The 22,672-nt window shown below is 27.9% G+C and overlaps 1 protein-coding gene and 1 pseudogene across 1 annotated transcript; one reads left to right on the top strand and one right to left on the bottom strand.

The window, feature by feature from the left end:
- Positions 1-51: 51 nt before the first annotated feature.
- Positions 52-2,536, bottom strand: LOC149060033 (E3 SUMO-protein ligase ZBED1-like). The gene is made up of 3 exons (XM_089227508.1): positions 2,425-2,536; positions 1,138-1,282; positions 52-988 (listed from the first exon to the last, which is right to left on the bottom strand). The coding sequence occupies exons 1-3, from the start codon at positions 2,534-2,536 to the stop codon at positions 121-123; spliced, it is 1,125 nt and encodes a 374-aa protein (XP_089083634.1). The 3' UTR covers positions 52-120.
- Positions 2,537-9,683: 7,147 nt separating this feature from the next.
- LOC149060032 (uncharacterized) lies at positions 9,684-12,352 on the top strand (annotated as a pseudogene).
- Positions 12,353-22,672: the final 10,320 nt, after the last annotated feature.

Genomic DNA, 22,672 nt, shown 5'->3' with positions numbered 1-22,672 from the left:
ACTGAAATATAGGTATAACAAATGTTTAAGTACCTCTGATCAATGGAATTACTTTCCCTAGAGTTGGTTTTTGTTCATATGAAAGCTGCACGGTCAAAGTTTCAAATGGCTTTAATAACATTACCAATAATCTTCCATAATTGTCCATTGATCATTTGTTGGCATTGTGGGACATCGTTTAATTGACAAGGAAACAACAGTTAGAGGTTCTTTGACCTTTAAAAGACGCTCCAGCATAATTAAGGTACTATTCCATCTTGTTGAAACATCTTGTTTCAATTTAAAAACAGAAACACCCATCTGCTGTTGTTTCTCTGCCAATAGTCTTGTGTTGACTTCACTATGTTTAAAATGTCCAACTATTGTGCGACACAACTTTGTCAAAGTTATAATTTGTACTTGATCATTAGGTAGTAACTTGTCATCAGAATCAAATTTTAAGGACTTTTTTACTATAATATTCAATTTGTGGGCTGTACAAGGAATGTGTTCGATATTCATTAAACCTACAGCTGCCTTAATATTTGCTCCAGAATCAGTAACAATAGCACACACTTTTGATTGAATATTCCAACTATGAAAAATGCCAAGCAAAACATCGGATAAATTTTTTGCTGTATGATTGGAAGTCAACTTTTCAGTAGTCAATACAAAAGTTCTCAACTGTAAATCGGCAGCAAAAAAATGAACCGTTGCTGTTAAGTATGACTCTGTATTCATTGATGTCCATACATCAGATGTAATTGCAACATGCTTTGCAATTGAAACTAATTCAAATACTTTGGACTTTGTAATTTCATAGACATTTGGAATGAGCGTTCTTTCAATAGTTCTCCGGCTGGGTAGTGTATAGCGAGAATCCAGAAGTCTTACTAACTTCTGAAAACCACGGTTCTCAACAATGGAAAATGGTTGCATGTCTTCTGCAATCATTTCCACTATAGCTCTATTGAACTGATCAACCCCTCTTTCCGTTGGAGCTTGAAATCTATTAGAAAAAAAATAATTGTATTTAATTTTCATTTATTAATTTACTACTATTTAAGCATATTTAATTTTGGTGTTTTATGATAATATTATTAATATTATTTAGGTATGCTCTAATATATTGTATTAATGAGGTAGTTAATAAATTACCTTGAAAACAATGTCATTTGTTTTAATCGTTTAACTGAAATTTGACTGGTTTCAGTCGTTTCAGTAAAAGACCTTTCATTTATTTGTTTGGCAGACACTTGAGCAACATAATTATCTAATGTCCGTCTAGATTCTGTAGTAGTTCCTATAAAAAAATGTTAGTACAATTATACAGTATACATATACATAGTATCATATTTCACAAAATTAAATTTCTGTATTTATTATACACAATAATTTTAAAAGTATTTTAATTTAAAATATCTTTTGAAAAAGTTGTTTATATATTATTTTGGTTACAGTATTAATTACTTTGCAGAAGTTTATATTATATATAAAATATATTATTAATTTTATTAATTTTTAAAGGTTTTTACCTAATGAAAAATATATTATTTTCTCAAATTTGTGTAGAATTTAGAAAAATTATAAATAAGAAATTTAGAATTAAAATATAAATATATATATATATTTATACATACCTACCTAAACAAGATGAAATAGAATGACCTGACAAATGAAATAACTTTTATTCTAATTAGTATTTAAATTTTTTTTATGTTTAATTAGTAGACAATATTGTGCTATAAGTACATCATACCATTTTTAATTTTTTTTTAATACTCAAGATTTTAAATTTAATGAAAAAAATTTAAAAAAAATTCAAAATATCTAATCAATTTGTAAATCTCATTTTTAGAAAGTCAAGTAGTTTGGTTTTTTAAAACACCAATATTTTTTAGTAGTATATTAATTTGAAATGTAATAAATTTTTTGTTTGGGAACTTAAACACATAAGTAAATATTAAATTATTTAGGATCTATATGTATGTACATAATTTATATACATTTAACTAGTATCAGTTTTTTATTTTTCATTTTTCATGTCTTTCTGTTACACTTTGTATAGCTTACTAAGAGTTAAAAATCAAAATTATATTAAAAATTGTATTATGTGTAAATTCTATACTTCTAGTATACCTAAATACTTGGTAACCATTTCAAGTAACTACCTTCCACATTATTTTTTTTCTTGAGTTACATACAAAAATTGGTTTAGCATAAAAATTTTTGTTTTTCCTTATTTTTTTTTATTTTATTTTTTTTTTTTTTATCTAATATTTATCTAATAGCTACTAGAAAATCTAGCCATGCCACACACCATCATTTAAAAAAAAGTCGAAATTTTAAAATTTAATTTGATGGAAACGATATCTTTTATTTTTGTTCAAACTAACAGTAGGTATAACATTAAAATAAATAATAAATATATTATTTTAATCTTACCAGTGGAAGTTGATTGCTGATCATTCATTGAAACATTTGGAACATCGTCTAATTGTTCCAGTTCACTAACTAATTTTTCTGCCTCTAACAAAGTTGAATGTTTTCTTTTCATGTGATCCCACAAATTTGACGTATTGCCAGAGTATTTAAAAAAATTTTTGCATGTTATGCATTTCACTTGACCAGGCGAACTTGGTTCTTTTAAATAATAATCCCAAACATTCGATCGGTTTTTTTTAGGAAACATATTTAAGTTTACAAAAATTAAAAAATCACCAAAAAAACAAAATACAACGGCACAGTACTAATATACTTAATATAGGTACGCACAAAATGAATATTACTCAGTTCAATAACCAAGCGAGGAATGACTTAGGTAAGTATGACCCATTACTAATTTGTCGTGACGATTTTTTTTCATCATCCCTCTTTAACAAGCATGATGAATAATATATTTAATAGATCCAACCGGAGGTCCAAGGTTCATTTTATGCTAGGTACCTTTTTTACCGAAATCGGCATACCATCAAAAGGTGATGTTTTAAGATTATAGTTGTAATAAATAAAGGTATCTCATTTCTCAGAAACGTGTGAAAATATTTACAAATTACGAATCAAATAAAATTTGTTCGTTTTAATATAATAGTAATGACTAAGTTTGAGTAGGTATTTTACATTTAAAAGGCGGTCGTCTAGTTTATATACATTATTTAAGGAGGCAAGTCGCTCATGTAGTACGCTTCGACTTTGGAGTGTACCCTTGTCAAAACACTATTGTTTACTTTATCTGGCGACACGTGCACAACCAATCTGACAATCTTGTTAAATGTTAATTGTTAAGCATTCAAATACAATAGAATACTTATAACGATCTTAAAGGCATACACAACCAAAAAAAAAAATTTTTTTTTATGCTTGGTTTTTATACTTAATGGTATAAAAAAATATATCATGAAAACAGAATGTGAAAAAAAAATTATTTACAGAGTTACGGTGAAATCCAAATATACCTGTGACGTCATTTCGTCGGACGTCTCCGCGCGGCACTGGCAGGCGGTCGCAGCAACCGTATGAAGAATACGTATAATAATATTCTCATGGCCTGCCGATCGCTGATCGCCGATTAAATATATATTTTTGATTTCCATAAATAGATCCTTAAATTATTTTTAAATTATAAATGTAACACTATTTACAAGACCGTTATTGTTTACTTGTTAGAGGTTATAGATCATTAGGTAGGCGCATAACGAAAATAATATGCCATGAGTGATAATATAATAAATTGTTTTGTGATAATATGCTTGACGTAATTATACTGACGATCGTATCGCGCAGAAACAAACCAAAATCATTATCAATATTATCATTGTAAACCAGTGTCCAGTAAAAGTAAGCCCATAGACCTATCTTATATAATAAGTCTATGAGTAAACCTAACCTGCATGCGGATGCGGGTTCTTGGAGCAAGATAATAATATTTATTATATTATATTATTAATATATAATTTTATCTTTATATATTATATTATATATTATCATTATATTATATATAATATTACCATACATGCAGTTGTGTCTAGAATCTGGATACCATACTATTACTATAAATAGTAAATAAACTATACTAATGTTTTGTATTATATCATACACCAGGCAATAATATGCCTATATTAATCCAACTGGCTCGTAACCATATTATATAAATTAGCAATTTATATAGGTATTTCTATAAATAAAAATAAAAATATTTTAATAAACTTTTCAGAATTACAAAATATCTTACAATTTTTAAGTATATTTTATCAAAATGAACCAGTATATAATATTATATTATAATATATGTTATGGCCCGCAATATATACATTTTAAATGTGTCTCTCAAATTGAAAAAGGTCGGGTACCCCTGCCATACACTGAATTAAATGTTCTGCTTATTTCTTAAAATATAAGACATAAGTTATTAATTTATTATGTTGTTATTCAGGAATGGATTAGGAAAATATATATTGGTCCGGAAAAATATTCTAAATAAATCTAACGCATATAATAAGTCGTTGACGTCTTGTAAACCTCATCTTGATAGTTTAATGGAAGCATTATTTTTTATACTAACTGATTTGTCTTAACGAATTAAAATTTAGATAGAAATAGCTGGTAAAGTGTATTTAAAAATAAAATATTCAGTGACTATAAAGTATAAATTATCCTCAAAAAATCTACTTCGGATAAGTAAAAAAGGCTTTCTGTGCGTAAGTTGAAGAGATTGGGAGAAAAGATAGAACTTTGGTGTTAATAAAGATATGAAATCAATCTCAAAGTTCTGTGCCAAAAAGGGCCACGGCTGAAAAAATAGAATTTGGAGCTTATTAAAGAAGTGAAATCAATACCCAAATTATGTGCCTCAACTTGAAAAAATATCTTATTCAAAAAAATGTCAAGATGTTCAACTGTACAAACATTGAAAAAAAATATTAGCACAGAACGGCGTGAATTACAGATAATCAACAAAAGTTCTAGTCAGACAGTTAAACTCGTAAACAACTAAACAAGTCAACAACTCCGATTTATGGGTAATTCATTATTATTGTACGCCGTTCTGTGCTAATATTTTTTTTCAATGTTTGTACAGTTGAACATCTTGACATTTTTTTGAATAAGATATTTTTTCAAGTTGAGGCACATAATTTGGGTATTGATTTCACTTCTTTAATAAGCTCCAAATTCTATTTTTTCAGCCGTGGCCCTTTTTGGCACAGAACTTTGAGATTGATTTCACATCTTTATTAACACCAAAGTTCTATCTTTTCTCCCAATCTCTTCAACTTACGCACAGAAAGCCTTTTTTACTTCTCCGAAGTAGATTTTTTGAGGATTTCAATTATTTTTTCGAAGTACGTTTTACTTTGATATCTCGGGACAATTCAATTATTTTGCTTCGAATACTAAAATGTGGGCGTTTTTGGAATTTATATATAATACGAGTGAGAGGTCCGAGCGCCGAGACGAAACTTAATGTATAATAGTCACGTTATCGGTCGGTGTGCTGTTACTTATGCACAGAATATAATATTTTTTTATATTAGTAATACAATTATTTAATAATAATTATTATTATTATAGTATTAAAATAGTTATAATAGGTACATATAATAGCTCCCTATACATAGGCGCACATAGGGTGTGAATTTAGGGGGTGCTGAAATAATTTATAGTACACAGACCCGTGGGGAGCGAAACCCCCCACTACACCACCCTAATACTATAACAATTGCATTGCAATAATTATAAATTTTATTAAAAATAAAAATAAATATTTTGTAATTATATTAAAAGTTATAATAACATGTAATCATTAATTATTAATGTTAGACAAAATTTAATTTTCTGTTTGATATTGCAAATGTTTGCATTATAATTTCCCCCTCTATTTTATTGGTAAGATCTCTCTCAATGCTAAGCGTAGATAGCTTGGTAAATCTTTCTACCTTTCTTGGCCCATATTGGTGCGTAACCAGTTTTTCAATCTACGCATAGCTGAGAAGGAGCGTTCACACGTTGACGAAGGAATTGGAATTGTTATTCCCAATAGCTTACAGACATTTGGAAACGAACTTATATAACATTGATTTTTCATGCCTTCATTTAGGTAGACTATTCATTAAAACCCGCAAAAGATAACTGTTGATATTTTCAAAATATCCTGATATACATAAACAGATTTATATAAAAATATTTCAAAAGATATGACTTAAAGATATGATTAATATTTTAAACCTGGGAGTGCTAAGCACCCCCCAGCACCCCCCTATGTGCGCCTATGTCCCTATAACATAAGGAGTTGCACCGCACGTAGCTGTTGTTTTGTATAACAATAAACCGCGTAAAATAATGTACAATGCACGAGACGACGGGACGACGGTAGTATGTTGAATGTTCCGCGGCGTTCGCAGAGTGAATAGCTGTTGTTGTGTATGAGGTTCGCGGTACGGTAGCGGTACTGCGCGTGGCGGTTGCTACGGCGTTGGAAGGGGAAGTTTGGGCGGCCGCATCTCGCCGTACGACGGAACGAAAGAAAAGACCCACAAAACTGCAGTTTTTAGCTCTGTCTCTCTCGCACTCCGCATTCAACCAACGCGTGCGAGTGAGAGGTCCGAGCGCCGAGACGAAACTTAATGTATAATAGTCACGCTATCGGTCGGTGTGCTGTTTCTTATCGGTCGGTGTTACTTATGCACAGAAAGGAGTCTCTTTGAGAGTACATTTAGAGTTTGAGAGTATCTATTATACCTGCTATTATACTGTTATTCAAATAATTTTTCAAGTATGTTATAAAGACTTTCTATTATTATACCAACAAGTTTACAATAAGTTAATAAGCACTTTTTTTAATTATTAGAAATACATTTAAAAAAATATACTATTATTATACTATAAAAGGTTTACAATTATTATTAATATATATATTATATATATTACCTAACCTAATATATTCAAGATAAACTTTTTTATATATCTTATGAATATCAGGACCAATATATTTTGTATGCATCATTAAAAAGATATCCAAAAAATATTCTTAACAAATCAGATTTTTGATATACTATTTCTGATATTAAATAGATACATTTTAAATATGTTATTCAAGATAAACTTTTTTAAATATCATATAAATATTAATGACAATATATTCTATATGTATCGTTAACATGATATCCAATCAATAATCTAAAAAAATCGGATTTTTGATATATTATTTCTGATATTAAATGGTTACACTGTAAATATGTGATTTAAGATAAACATTTTTAGATATCAAATATATATTAATTATAACATGTACAGTAAATATCGTGCGGAAAATATCTAATTTATATTGCGCACAAATTACTTTCTTGATATTAGAATCTTGATATCGTGCAGTTATGTAACAAATATATAAACACATACATTGATTTTAAGTTATCTTTAAGACATTGTGAGCATATTACTTAACGAATATACAAAAAATTATATAAACTGAATATCAAATATATATTAATATATCACATTTGCTATATGGGAGGTTAAAATAAAATATAAAATGAAAAAGGTATTTTGTACTCGAACAAAAAAAAGAAAAGTGCAAAGGGAGTTGGATGCTTTGGGTGATTGGTATATAGGTTATTTACCAGATGATTCAAATAGTACCTATAACATTTTACCTGTACAAGAAACATTACCTAATCCTAATGCAACTCCTATTTCAAGTACTATTAATAATAGTAGGTACATTAAATGCTGCTGGTTCTGACATAGACCAGTCTGATCAGCTAATAGTAGAACACAATACTATTCCAACTTCAAATATATCTATCGAAAATGTATTAGAATCCAGCAGTGATGAGTTTATAAATATTTATAAAAGTAAATATTTTAATCAACAAGAAAATATTTTACAATCATTGGCTCATTGGGCTGTAAATTATAATGTCCCTCAAAATACAATTAATAAACTATTAGAAATTTTGAAATATAAAGCTAAACTTTCATTTATACCTAAAGATTGTAGAACACTTCTTCGTTCTAACTCTGCAAAAGTATTACATTTAAGAAAAGTAGACCCAGATGGTTTATATTATAATTTTGGCTTACGTAATAGAATACTAAGATTTTCATCAATTTTACCTTTGCAAGAGTGTATTCAAATTGCAATTGGGATTGGTGGGTTACCAATATCGAAAAGCAGCTCCAGTCAATTTTGGCCTATATTATGCCCTATCATAAATATGTTTTTCCTGTTGGAATATTTCATGGCCATAAAAAACCATCAGATAGTAATAATTATCTTCATGATTTTATTGCTGAAGTGTTAGAACTATATAGGAATGGATTATGGGTGAACAATCAGCTTAAAAAAATTGAAATTAAAATTATTTGTTGTGATTCTCCTGCCAAAGCCTTTATATTAAGAGTAAAAGGACATTCAGGTTACTTTTCTTGTACTAAATGTTCACATGAAAGCGAATATTACATCAATCATGTTTGTTTTCCTTATAATGAAAATGGCAATGAAAAAAGAAGCCATGAAGATTATATCTTGATGAAAAACGAGCAATATCATGTTTCGCCCACAATATCATGTCTTGCATTGATTCCTAATGTTAATATTGTTGATCTATTTCCATTGGATTATATGCACTTAGTGTGTCTGGGTGTCACAAAACGGCTGATAACCTTATGGTTAAATAAAGGGCCAAATAATGTCCGCTTACCAAGTTGGAAATCAAAAAAAATTACAAACAATCTTTTAAAAATAAAGGCATGTATTACAAATGACTTTGCTAGAAAGCCAAGAGGAATTGAAGAAGTGGGACGATCCAAAGCAACGGAATTCAGACAATTTTTATTATACACTGGTCCTTTAGTATTGAAGGATGTTATATCTGAAGACTGCTACCTCAATTTTATGACCCTCAGTATTGCAATGAGAATTTTACTAAGTTCAGATTACTGTAAATATTTAGAGTATGCATATCAACTGCTTGAGTATTTTGTAAAAACTTTCCAAAAAATTTATGGTATTACATTTATGTCACACAATGTACATGGATTATTGCATTTAGTTGAAGACTATAAGCTATACGGTCCTTTAGATAATTGCAGCTGTTTTTATTTTGAGAATTATATGAAATATTTGAAACGAATGCTACGAAAAAATGATAAGCCTTTACAACAGATGGTTAATAGATATAAAGAAATTTGTGATAATGAAAATGTCACTTACAACAATTACGATGAATTAAATTTTACAACTAACGAGCCAGATTGTTTTATTCTTACTACAGGAGGGGAAATAGTTAAAATAACTGATATAGTATCACAGAATAATGTTGTTATTGGCAGGCAATTTTTAAATAAAGAAAATTTGTTCAATAAATCCTTGAAATCATCTAAGTCAGATATTTTTATAGTTAAAACTCTCTCAGAAACAACAAAAGAGTGGAAGATAACTGAAATAAAAAAAAAAATTGTAATGTTTAACTTTAATAATAATTTGATATCCATACCTATAATTAGATAAGTTATGAAACATTTATGTAATCATGTATATATTATATTAATAAGTATAACATTAATTAAGTATTAGATTTAGTGTAGTAAAATGTATAAAATGATAAAAATATATAGGTACCTATCTGTAAAAATATAATGTAAATACTAATTTTACCATATTTATTGTATATGTATATTATGTATATTTTTTTTTGTTTTGTCTAATGTGGATAGTTGTATTATTTGATGCTGATAACACATTAGCTGCTGTGCCTGCCTTTTGGTACAGAGATGGTCTCTGTGCATGGCCAAATACCAAAATCAGTAAACACATACAAAAAAGATCTAAACCAAATGAGATAGATTTCTCCAATTTTAAGGCAAAAATATTATATGAGCATGTTGGTTAGTATATTAAATAGTAAATTATTATATTCATGTACAAATTTTAAATAATCAATTAGAACACGCACTGTATTTTATATTTTAATTTAAAAAAGTATATTGTATTTAGAAAGTTATTTAGAAGCTCGTAACTTGGCTCAAGAAAATTCAGAGGCATCATCATGTGATAATTTATATGAAGATATGCGCTTAAAAAAAAAGAAAACCACAAGGATTGTTTCATCTAAAGATCAAACAATTATAGTCTTCTTTCTCCGCCAATAATCGAATCTGAAAGTAAGTTATATTTTAACATTATTAATATAAATTTTGGTAATTTACCGAACATAATAATTACAAGTATATTTACCAAATTTACAGTAAAATTAGTCAATATCTATTAAAATTGATAAATAGTTTATAGTTTATACCTATTAAATTGTATAACAATAATATAATAAAGAAAGTAAGAAAAATATAAAATAAAAACACAGTCTTTAATCCCTTTATCTTACCACACAATTAAATTAAAATTATAATCTTTGGTTAAAATTTAAAATACTGAATATTCAATCTTATATAATGTAATATAATTAAATTATGTAAATTATTTATAAAATGGCTTTTAAAACACAACTGTTCTAAATCTAAAGACATCAATTGCTTTAAAGTACTCTCTTGTGAGGTTAATATTAGAATTCTTATCAACAATATGGAATCTCAAACAAAATAATCTTATATTGGCAAGCTAGAAAATTCATGACGTGCTTTCTAATAATATAATATCAGCTTCATTGATTGACATTCCTTTGGAAATCATAGCCACAAAATTAGGCCTAGAGTCGTCCTCTAAGCGATTGTTAAATAATATATTATTATATTGTGTACATAAATTAATGAATAATAAAGTGTCCATAGTTCTTAAGAAGATAAACTTCAAAATTCTAGATTTTAACTCTAAAAATAGTTTTTTTTTCAGTACCTATCATAATGTTTATCTAATATAATCAAATTTAGTTCAGAGTACTGTATTTTAAATGCATGTAGTATAGTGCCATATTTTGATTTTTTTCCTTGATTCAAAACATATAATAATTAATTTATATTACAGATTCTGAGTGTGATGATTCAGATGTTGATAAGGATTATAATCCTTTCCCAAATAGTTCTTTTGATCATACAAAAAATATCAATCATATCTTACCAAGTTCACAAAATATTAATTACAATATAGAAAATTCAACCAAACAAGATAAAAAAAAACTTCATGTAGTCAAGGATCAAATTTTGAAATATCAGGTTCATCAAAATACAAAAAATTGAAAGTCCTTCACAATACTGCATCATCAGCGTCATCCTCGTCACAGCATAAAATTACACCAACATATGCCAACCACTCACCTGAATCATTTACAAATACAACTACACCACCAATATCATACCAGTTACAGCATCAATCTACACCACAAAATAATAATTTTGAATACGATAATGACCAAGGTAAATAAAAAACACATAGTTCTTTAAATCTTATTTTATTATTACCTATAATTTTAAAATTTTGTTTAGGATTCAAAAAGTTTATATCCAACATGAAATATGAAATTGAATCTGTAAACAAATGTCTCGATTCTTTTTACTCATTATTGGAAACAATTAATGACAAATTGAATAGCAATGCTACATTTTCCATACTAGATAATAGTGTATTTGATAAATATCAAGATGATATAATATGTATTGACAACAATGATGATCTTGAAAATATGGAAGATAAACTTACCAATGACAAACAATATAAAGCTCATGTGGTAATTTAAATAATTTGTATTTGTTATAAAAAGTTATATTTAATTTATTAATTAATTTTAATATCTTTTTTATTTTCTATAGATTGTTCAATTAACACGGTTGATGGGAGACAGTTTATCAGAGACAGTGAGAAAAATTATGCAAAAATTATTTACAGATAATTTTTTGGCACACTACTCCTTTATAGGCTTTAAAGGCAAACTAACATTTTCAAATCTTCAACATTGTGCAGTTATAATAGGCAAGTATTTTTTTTTTATATATATGTATAATAATGTGTGTATACTAATAATACATAATTAATAATTAATATTGTTTAGTATATAATTTTTGTTTCCATTAATAGTGTATATTAAAAATGTTGTTGATAATCTTTACAATTGTACAATCTATAGATTGTAAATTATATAAATTATAAATTGATAATAATTAGTAATTATTATTAATTACTATATTAATATAGGTATATAAGTTTAAACAGTTTCATAAAATAATTTAAAAAAACCATTATATTTATTCAAAAAATGTATTGGAATAATATAAGCTATATTGTTTTCTTATATTTTTCTTTTCAGAAGCTATTTTGAAAATGAAAAAATTTAAAGAAGTTACAATCAAAGAAATTGAAAAACCAATTAAAAGTTGGATGGCACAAGCTCCTTCGCGAATGAAAAAAAATTCAGAAAAAAAATGTTAGAATAAAAAAATTGTATACTTAAAAAGTTTTTTTTTACTATTTCTAGTATGATTTTATTTACTATCATATTATTTTTATTTTTTCATTTTAAGTTATTATTCTCATGAAAAAGTAAGACTTAAAATGTTTTTATTATTTTTTTTTTTTATTATTATATGTTGTTATAAATTATTTAATTAAGAAAATTAAATACCTATGACAAGTATATTGGATAAACTTTTATTTTATTATTATTATTTTTCATATTTTATATTTATATTTCTTAATACTATTATTAATATAGTGATAAATACAAAATAATAACTGATATATATATTATAATAAGTTAATTTTTGTCAATACTATTATTTTGTATAATAATTTTTATTATCAAACATTTTTTTCTGTAAAAAAGTAATCAGTTTTATATTTTAAAATTAGAATATATTAATCACTCAATTATATTTGTATGATTTTTTAAAATAAATAAATAAAATATAATATGCAGCATCATAATAAATAACTATTTTCATCATTTTATAATAAAAATATGTAAAAACTAATATTTCATTAATACTGTTGGAAAATTATTTTCAAAATATTAGTAACAATATATTTGATTAATATTATATGTGAAATATCCCCTAAATAATATTATCAATATATTTGGTAAATATTGTGTGTGAATTATTCTCAAAATAATATCGTCAATATATTTGGTAAATATTGTGTGTGAATTATTCTCAAAATAATATCATCAATATATTTGGTAAATATTGTGTATACATTATTTTCAAAATATTATTAACAATATATTTGATTAATATTGTATGTGAAATATTGCCAAAATAATATCATCAATATATTTGGTAAATATTAGATGCAAAATATTCTCAAAATAATATCATCAATATGTTTGGTAAATATTGTTGTAAAATATGTCCATAATATTTAATTGTTGGACAAATGATGATCTAAAAATATTGTGATAATATTTTAAAACTTTTTGACAACCATAAATCAATATTTTGAAAACATTTAAATAATTTATGAAACATTTTAATAATATTTCAAAAATATAATATTGCTATGTGGGTTATAATAGTAAACTTAATAATATAATACAAATTTTTATTATATATACTATAGTATATATATGCAATATATATAATATATATAACGATGATATAAAAATTAGAATAAATATAGTTTTTTAACATTTTCAAAACATTGGATAGAAAATTGATGTATAATATTTTATATGTAATAATTTGAAAATATTGTGACTATATTTGGCCTTAAATATTTGGAGATCAAATATTTTCAAAATATAAGATGGACAATTGATATACAATATTTGACACCTAATAATTTGAAAATGTTGTGACTATATTTGGCCTTAAATATTCGAAGATCAAATATTTTTAAAATAACTGTATAATATTTGATACCTAATAATTTGAAAATGTTGTGACTATATTTGGCCTTAAATATTCGGAGATCAAATATTTTCAAAATATAAGATGGAAAATTGATGTATAATATTTTATATGTAATAATTTGAAAATATGTGACTATATTTGGCCTTAAATATTTGGAGATCAAATATTTTCAAAATATAAGATGGACAATTGATATACAATATTTGACACCTAATAATTTGAAAATGTTGTGACTATATTTGGCCTTAAATATTCGGAGATCAAATATTTTTAAAATAACTGTATAATATTTGATACCTAATAATTTGAAAATGTTGTGACTATATTTGGCCTTAAATATTCGGAGATCAAATATTTTCAAAATATAAGATGGAAAATTGATGTATAATATTCTATATGTAATAATTTGAAAATATGTGACTATATTTGGCCTTAAATATTTGGAGATCAAATATTTTCAAAATATAAGATGGACAATTGATATACAATATTTGACACCTAATAATTTGAAAATGTTGTGACTATATTTGGCCTTAAATATTCGGAGATCAAATATTTTTAAAATAACTGTATAATATTCTTGAATAAATATTTGAAGTATAACCTAATTCAAATATTGTGAAAATATTTATATTTTCTAATTGCTGTGTGGGATTGTTCAATTGATACTGAAGTTTGAGAAGCAGTATATACTGAGTCTTCTTCATCAATGTCTTCAATTAAACAATCAATTAAACGTTGCCTTATAGCTATCTTTTCCTGAGGTTTTTCCCAATTCAATTTAAATTATGGTTATAAAACTGCAGCCAATTGACAATTATCACAAGTGATATAACGCTGGAATCTAATAAGTAATAGTTAAATTTTAAAATTAATATCTTATAAGTTAAAATAGTAATCATTGTGTCAACCTTTTAGAGAGTCCTGTACTTAAAGCCCGAACTAGAGGTTTACAGTTATATATATTAACTCTGTTAATTGCGCTTATAGTAGGTAGTAAAAAACCAATAGAAATTTGTTTATCTCCTTGCAAGACATCTAACCCTCGAGCAATAGGTTTCATTACCTGAAAAATAAAAATAAATTTAAATATTTAAAATATTATTGAAATAAATGCAATGTGAATTACGTACCTATACTACATATTTAGATGCTGTATAATATTATAATAAATCATTAATCAATAACTTATAACATACCTTACAATATTCATTTAAAAAATCGACATCCTGAGGCTTAGTAAAAAAAGTCACCCGAAGTTTAGCACAGACATCATCCATTTTTTCAATATTTTCACACAACAAGTTGAAAATTGAACCATAAAATGAATTCCATCTACAAACAAATTTCACAAAAATAGTCAGACATATTATGTAGGCCAAATAAAATAATTACTGAAAAAACAATTAAAAATTAAATTATAATTTATAAACTAATATAAATATAATAAATAATTATATACACCTTGTGGCATTTGGAGTGAGTAAGTAACGACCAAGAATTGTTTTAATTTGATCAGCGCTTTGACTCGACTGATTTTGCTTGTTAAACAGCGATTGGCATTTTCCAAACACTCGTCTACTAATTCGCTTATATACTCCTTCATTTTCAGCTACTAAGATGTCTACAGTTGCAGTGAGGTTCAAAGTGTGAGCAGCACATCTTTGGTGGGGAGGTAAAGTCAAACAATCTAAATTATCAACTGTAGCATTATCCAATATATTAAAGATTTCAACACTCCTAACAACTTCTTCATTCTCATCTTCATTTGATGTAATTTCAGTAATTTCACATTTCTCATTAAAAATTCTTAAAAAATCAAAATATTTTAAGAAATGATTTAAGAACCTACCATCATTAAATATAAATAATAAATATCACATTACAAATATAAAATATTAATGTATATTTTAACCAGTAGCAACTAAGTAAATTTTTATTAAGTACAAAATTAAAAATAATATACATTTGAAGTATAGTTAAAAATTTAACTAAGAAATTAAGACATACCTGAAAGCTTTTACAAAGTTTGATGCATTATCTGTCACAATTAAGGTTATTTTATTTTGTAAATGAAACTCATTTATTATTCTATCCAGAATTTCAGCTATGTTATCATACGTATGTTGTCCAAGAATTCGTTTACAAGCTAAAGCTTTACCGTGTCTCTCCAAATTGCTGTCCAACCAATGCACAGTTACACCAATATAAGCCCTTTAAATTTTAATAAACATAAGCATTTAGCATATTTAATAAATATTAAATAATAGTTTTATTTTATATATTTAATATTTGACACATGTAAATGTTCAATATCAATTATCATATTGTTACTCAAAACTGAATGAAATTATTGAATTAATAATATATTTAAGCATATAAATAAAAAAAAACATAGTTAAAGTGAATACCTCTATTATACTATTATACCAATGAATTAATTATTTAAAGTTCATAATAATAAAAATAAAAATATTAATAATTAGGTTTTTATACCTGTAACTATGTAAGAAGTAAAAATAGACTGAATACTGAATAGTGAATAGTAATATAAAGAAGGTATTTGTATAAAAATGTTTATACATAGGTAGGTACATCTAGTCTATACAACTATACATAAACATAATATTATAAATTATAATATTACATAATATTACATATTTACATCTATTATACTATTATAATTTGACATTTGTAGCCTTGTACCTAGGTACACACATTTATAATATGTCATATTATTATATTATAGATTAATAGATAATAGATTATGATTTATGGATAGTAGTATAGTACCTACTGCCTATTACAATGAAGCTAATTAACTAGAGCTCTAAGCTAACTAAATAGCATTAAAATATAATATTAATTATTTAAGAATTTAAAGTCTAAAAATGTATTTTATATATTTAACTTACTTATGAAAAACTGTCCAACAATCTGCTGTTAAACAAACATATTCTACTGTTTTGAACTCCATTTTTAATTCTTCAATTAAACTATTCAATCGAATTTCTACGTCTTGCATTAGTGTTCTTCGAGATACTGGTACTTTTGATGATGTTACTTTACAATAATCAATGAAAGCTGGGTGTTCTATGAGGGAAAATGGTGATACTGTGTTTATAATAAGTTTTAAATTTGCATTATTGAACTCAGTGTTGAGATATCAATCCTACACTGCCTATCAATTGTTATCTAAGTTATTATCATTACTACCATTATTCTGTTAAACCGGTACTCAAATAAAAGTTAGTTAGTTGCACTATGTCAATGAGGTTGTCATGTTATTCTCCTACATTCTTTATTTCTACCACAGCTTTATTTATTATAAGCTAATAGGTTATGGGCCCAGTCACGGAAGAACGGTTCGGTATCACGCAGTTCGCGGGTACAAATTTCTCCAACTGGAAATTCAGGGTCGAAATATTGCTAAGGAAACACAACGTGGCACATTGCCTGACGGAAGAGACACCGTCGGAGACCACCGCCAAGGCGGCATTCATAGGAAAGGACGCAACGGCCATAGCTCTGTTAGTCCAATGTGTGGCGGACTCACATCTGGAATACGTCAAGGATGCAACCACAGCAAAAGCAATATGGGAGCGGCTATGCTCAACGTTTGAACCCAGAGGTACGTCAAACAAATTATTCCTATTAAAGAAAATGCTCACGCTAAAGTTTATGGAAGAAGAGGAAACCATGGAGAATTTTCTAATTCGTTTTGACGACCTAGTTAGGAAAACAAAAGTTGCGGATTGCAAACTTGAGGAGGAGATGGTGACATGTTTGTTGTTGTTAACGCTACCAGAATCGTATAATGTCGTGGTAACAGCCATCGAAACATTATCAGACGACAAAATAAATGTTGACTTCGTAAGGAGGCGAATACTTGATGAAGTAGCTAAAAGAGAGTGTAAAGTTGAATCAACTACGTCAAACAAAAATATGAACGTAGATGCGGCCGCCTTTGAATCTAACACATTTACGTGTTACTACTGTAAGAAACCTGGACATAAGAAGTTTCAATGTAGAAAATACAAGGCGGACCAGAATCGTAGCAAAAAAAAGGGTAATTATAATAGACAGCAAGCAAATTGGGCCGATGACAACGGATACGAAAACGAAGATGGTGACCATATCGCGTTTCTAACTAATGAACAAACCCCGATCCAACAGTCATGGAAGAGGAAAAAACGGACCATCAACTGGTTTCTAGACTCTGGTTCAACTGACCATCTTATCAATGATAAAAGTTTGTTATCACGATGAAAACCTCGTCTGAACAACATTCTGATCGGAGTATCAAAGTCTAATCTGAATATGTGCGCGACACACATTGGCGAAATCGACTGCTCATTCAATTCAAACTCGAATATCTGCAAATTCACCATCAAGGATGTATTGTTCGTCCCTAAGTTAAGACGAAACCTATTGTCCGCAGGAAAAATTGAAAAGGCTGGTATGGAGATAAGTATGAACAATGGTAAAGTCACTATTAAAAACAAAGGTTATGTAATAGCGTCCGGAATCAGAAATGGCAATCTATACGAGCTAGTATTTAATATTGACCAAAAACGGCCTAATTCAGACCTCTCGGCAACAATAACGAACATGTGCAGCAATGGTAATACTTCCTTATGGCATAGGCGACTGGGTCACTTATTATCAGACAACTACATGAAAAAATTGTCAAAAATCGTCGACGGTCTAAACATAGGAAAAGACTGCTCAACTTCTGGATGTTCAGTGTGTACACAGGGAAAACAATCCTCAAACCCATTCAATGGCACACGCACAAGGGCAAAACACCCACTACAGTTGTTACATACGGATGTATGCGGACCTATTACACCAACTAGCTGGTCAGGTGAGCGTTACTATGTGTCTTTTATCGACGACTTTACACATTTTGCCATAGTTTACTCAATAAAGGAAAAATCTGATACTTTCAATAAGCTGAAAATATTTGAAGCACTTGCTACAGCTTATTTTGGTACTAGAATGTCCAAACTCAGATGCGACAATGGTGGTGAGTATACATCAAAGGCACTTAAAGAGTTCTGTGAGGGGAAGGGAATAGAAATTCAATACATATCACCATACTGCCCACAACAAAACGGCCACGCAGAAAGACTGAACAGAACCTTATCCCTTTCAGTACTTATTTTGCAAAAGTTAAAAAAAACATTTTTTTCTTCTTTTTCTCTATATACACTCTATTGAAAGTACTTACCGAATTTAAAGGTGATCCGACTATGGAGGAGGGATTTATGGAGTTGGTCCCTGTAAGACCCATTGGTATTCAATTGTTATTAAATGAATACACAACTAATACAAATAATAATTTGATATTTTACTTTTCTTTTTTTATTTAATAATTATATTAAATTATTTTAAACACATTATATTAATATAAATAATAAATTTAACAGTTATGAATTCTTATATTTTTAATTATAAATGATAATCAGTAAAACAATTTTTTTTATGAACTACAAAACACAAATGTACGTTGCATTTTTTACAATAAACATGAGTTTTCGCGCCGCAACCTTCTTTTTACAACGTAATTTATTGTTATTATACATTGGTAAGTGCCCAATTAAATCTTTTCGTGTTTCTTCATGTGGTAATGGCTCTTTTTTTTTTCTTTTTTGTCTGTGGTGAATTTTTCGGAGTACTGCTACTTGGTCTTCCTCTACTTTTTGTCACTACAGAATTGCCGAGGTTAATTAAATTATCAGCAAGTCGAAGTTTAAAATTTAGTAAATCCATTCTATCTTTTTTTTTAATTTTAAATTTATCACAGTCCTTCAAATATTCCAACCACGAATTGTAGCAAGCCATATCAATGGCATGAAACATCATACGGAGAGTCCATTTCTTTGACTTTATAAAAATTCTATAATACGCAATTAATTGATCGATTTTGTCGACCCCTCCCATGCTTTTATTATACATTTTGATGACTTCAGGTTGTTCTATATCTAAATATTGCTTAGTTTTTTTATCCCATCTTTTAACTTTTTCAACTTCCCCGGAAGCAATAAAGTTCGAACACATATAAACTGGCTTGCTATCATACCATTTTACTAAGCATATAGTATCTTCCTTATTTCGTATTTCATCAGTTGTACCTCGACCTTTCGATGTCATCCACTTATCGCTCAAAAAGGGCGGCTTACTAAACCTATTTACACGAATTGTAGATGCTGCGTAAATTTTTTTATGAAGCAATATTTCAAATAAATTATATCCCGCAAAAAAATTATCAAAATACAAACAATGTTTGTTTTTTCCAAATCTTGTGCCAGAGTTAATACGACACTTCCGCCCATCCCAACTTGTTTTTGTATTTGAGGAGGAATATTAAATTTAGTGGCGGATCCTTGATAAAGTAAAAAATCATAAATAGTTCCACTTGATCCACACATAACGTATACTTTTACTCCCCACGGGTTTGGCTTTCCTTTGCAGAACTGTTTTATATTTAATTTTCCTGTGAATGGAACAATTTGTTCGTCGATTGAAATATTACGCTCGACAATTAATTGCTTACATCTCTTTCTAACACAGTCATACATGGGTCTAACTTTTTTAAATCAATCGTTATTGTCATTTGACAATGTTAAATTATCAACAACATGAAAATTTGTTCTTAGCGAGAAAAATCGATTAACTGTCATATATTGGCTAAAATTAGATAAACCTAAAGTAGTGTCCCAGTACATTCGTACCCTAGGGTATTTTAAGCAACCCATACGAATATGAAGAGCAATAAATGTTTTGATTTCCGATATATCAGTAGGTTTATTCCATGATGATCCATTTTGAATTGCATACCTGTTGGTCATTTCTGCCATTTTTTCAATTTCTGCGTCATTGAAATAACGATTAAAATACACCAAAGGAGCTTGAATCTCATAATAATCGGATACGTCAGGTAAAATTTCATTTAAGATGGGTTTATTACTATTAGAAAAAGGCAATCTTTCCCATTTAATCTCATGTTTAGAAGATAATTGAATATTTACCAAATTATCATTCAATGATTCAGTATTGATTATTGCTGGCATATAATCATTGTACTCGTCCAGAAAATTTGCTGCGTCATCTGTATTCAAATAATCGTAGTCCAAATCATTATTAACATTTTGTTTTTCTAAATCAGCCATGAAATCTTCAAATTCTTCGATCGGAAAATGTCCTATAAAAGTAGGAAAGAATGTTATAAAAATATATTTTAGTATTATGCCTATAGTACTTATCCATTACCTTCATTTCGATTACTGCTTAACTCATAGTCATCTTCGTCAGAATCAAAGTATGGACAATCGGAATTATTTCCATCAAGTAGTTCACTAATTTCAAAATCTTTTAGATTTGACATGTTCACAATAATTTATTAATTATATTATACGTTCATTACAAATAATAATATTCGACGAAAGAATAATCGCATAATAGTTCACAACAATTTATTTATATTATACGTTACGTTCAGTACAAATAATAATATTCGTCGAACGCATAATCGTATGATACTGATAATGATTAGTTATATAATCAGGTTTAAACATCTATATTTAGTTTTATAATTTATTGTTTATAATAATAATTGTATAACAATATAGTACTTCTGGGTCTTTCAAGACCCAAAACATTTTTAGGCGATATCAGAACAATCTAGTGATCAAATTGAACAAACAATATAAATATTTAATCATTAAATACGTGAAAAAATGGCTGTATTTTTTTTCAGTACATGCCATCTATCAGTGAACTATAAAATGTTGTCAAATATGACTAAGCCAAGAAATTTACTGTGGATTATTTATAATGGTTTTTAATTGATTATAATGTGTTTTAAACAATATCTATTATTATCAAAATACATTTTATTGATAATACAAACCTTCCATACTATGATGACTTAAACTATTATCCCTTATCATACTTTAGAGGAAAATTATGACGTATTATAGGGAATGGGTCTTGAAAGACCCATCAGTACTGAAAGGGTTATGTGAAAAAGGTCGATCCCTACTCATCGAAGGCAATCTCCCAAAAGAAATGTGTAACGAAGCAATACAGACAGCTGCATACCTATTGAACAGGTCGTATACAACAGCTTTAAACAATGTTACACCAGCAGAACTGTGGTTTGGTTTTAAGCCAGATATAAGCAACCTTCGTGTATTCGGATGCAAAGCTTACTTACTTAAACATAAGCATACCAGAAATAAATTTGATGAAAAATCTGAACTGTTTACTCTGATAGGATACAACAACCATGGATACCGTTTATGGGATTCTAAGAACAAAAGAATCATCAACGGTAGGAATATTAAATTTGATGAGACAAACAAGGCGAACGGTCTTACACAAGTTTTTATGGAAAGCGACCAAATGCCTGAAGAAAGAAAAATCGAACAAGCGGTCGATGACCAACATGACACAGTAACCAGCGCAGAAAACGATGAAAACCACTATGACTCTGTCACTGATTTGAATAAAACATTCATTGAACCGTCTACACGTCCAAAGAGGGAAACACGACCACCTGTATGGACCAAAGACTACTACACAGCGCACGCCTCAATAATAGAAAACACAGGCGAACCATCCTCATACGAAGAAGCGATTAACGGGAATGAATCTGCAGAATGGGAACAGGCAATGAAGGATGAGATAAACTCTTTAAACAAAAACCATACATGGTCATTTGTCCAACTGCCAGAGGGAAAGAAAGCAATAGGATGCAAATGGACATTCAAAATCAAAAAGGATGCAAACGGAAAAATACACCGTTACAAAGCAAGACTGGTAGCAAAAGGATATGCACAAACACATGGAGTTGATTACCATGAAACCTACTCACCAGTGACGAACATCACTA

This window comes from Diuraphis noxia, unplaced genomic scaffold, assembly GCF_037042655.1.
Source record: "Diuraphis noxia isolate RWA-SAM2 unplaced genomic scaffold, SU_Dnox_SAM2 contig0001, whole genome shotgun sequence".
In the NCBI taxonomy this organism is placed as follows: Eukaryota; Metazoa; Arthropoda; class Insecta; order Hemiptera; family Aphididae; genus Diuraphis; species Diuraphis noxia.
This window is presented reverse-complemented; position numbering and strand designations above follow the sequence as displayed.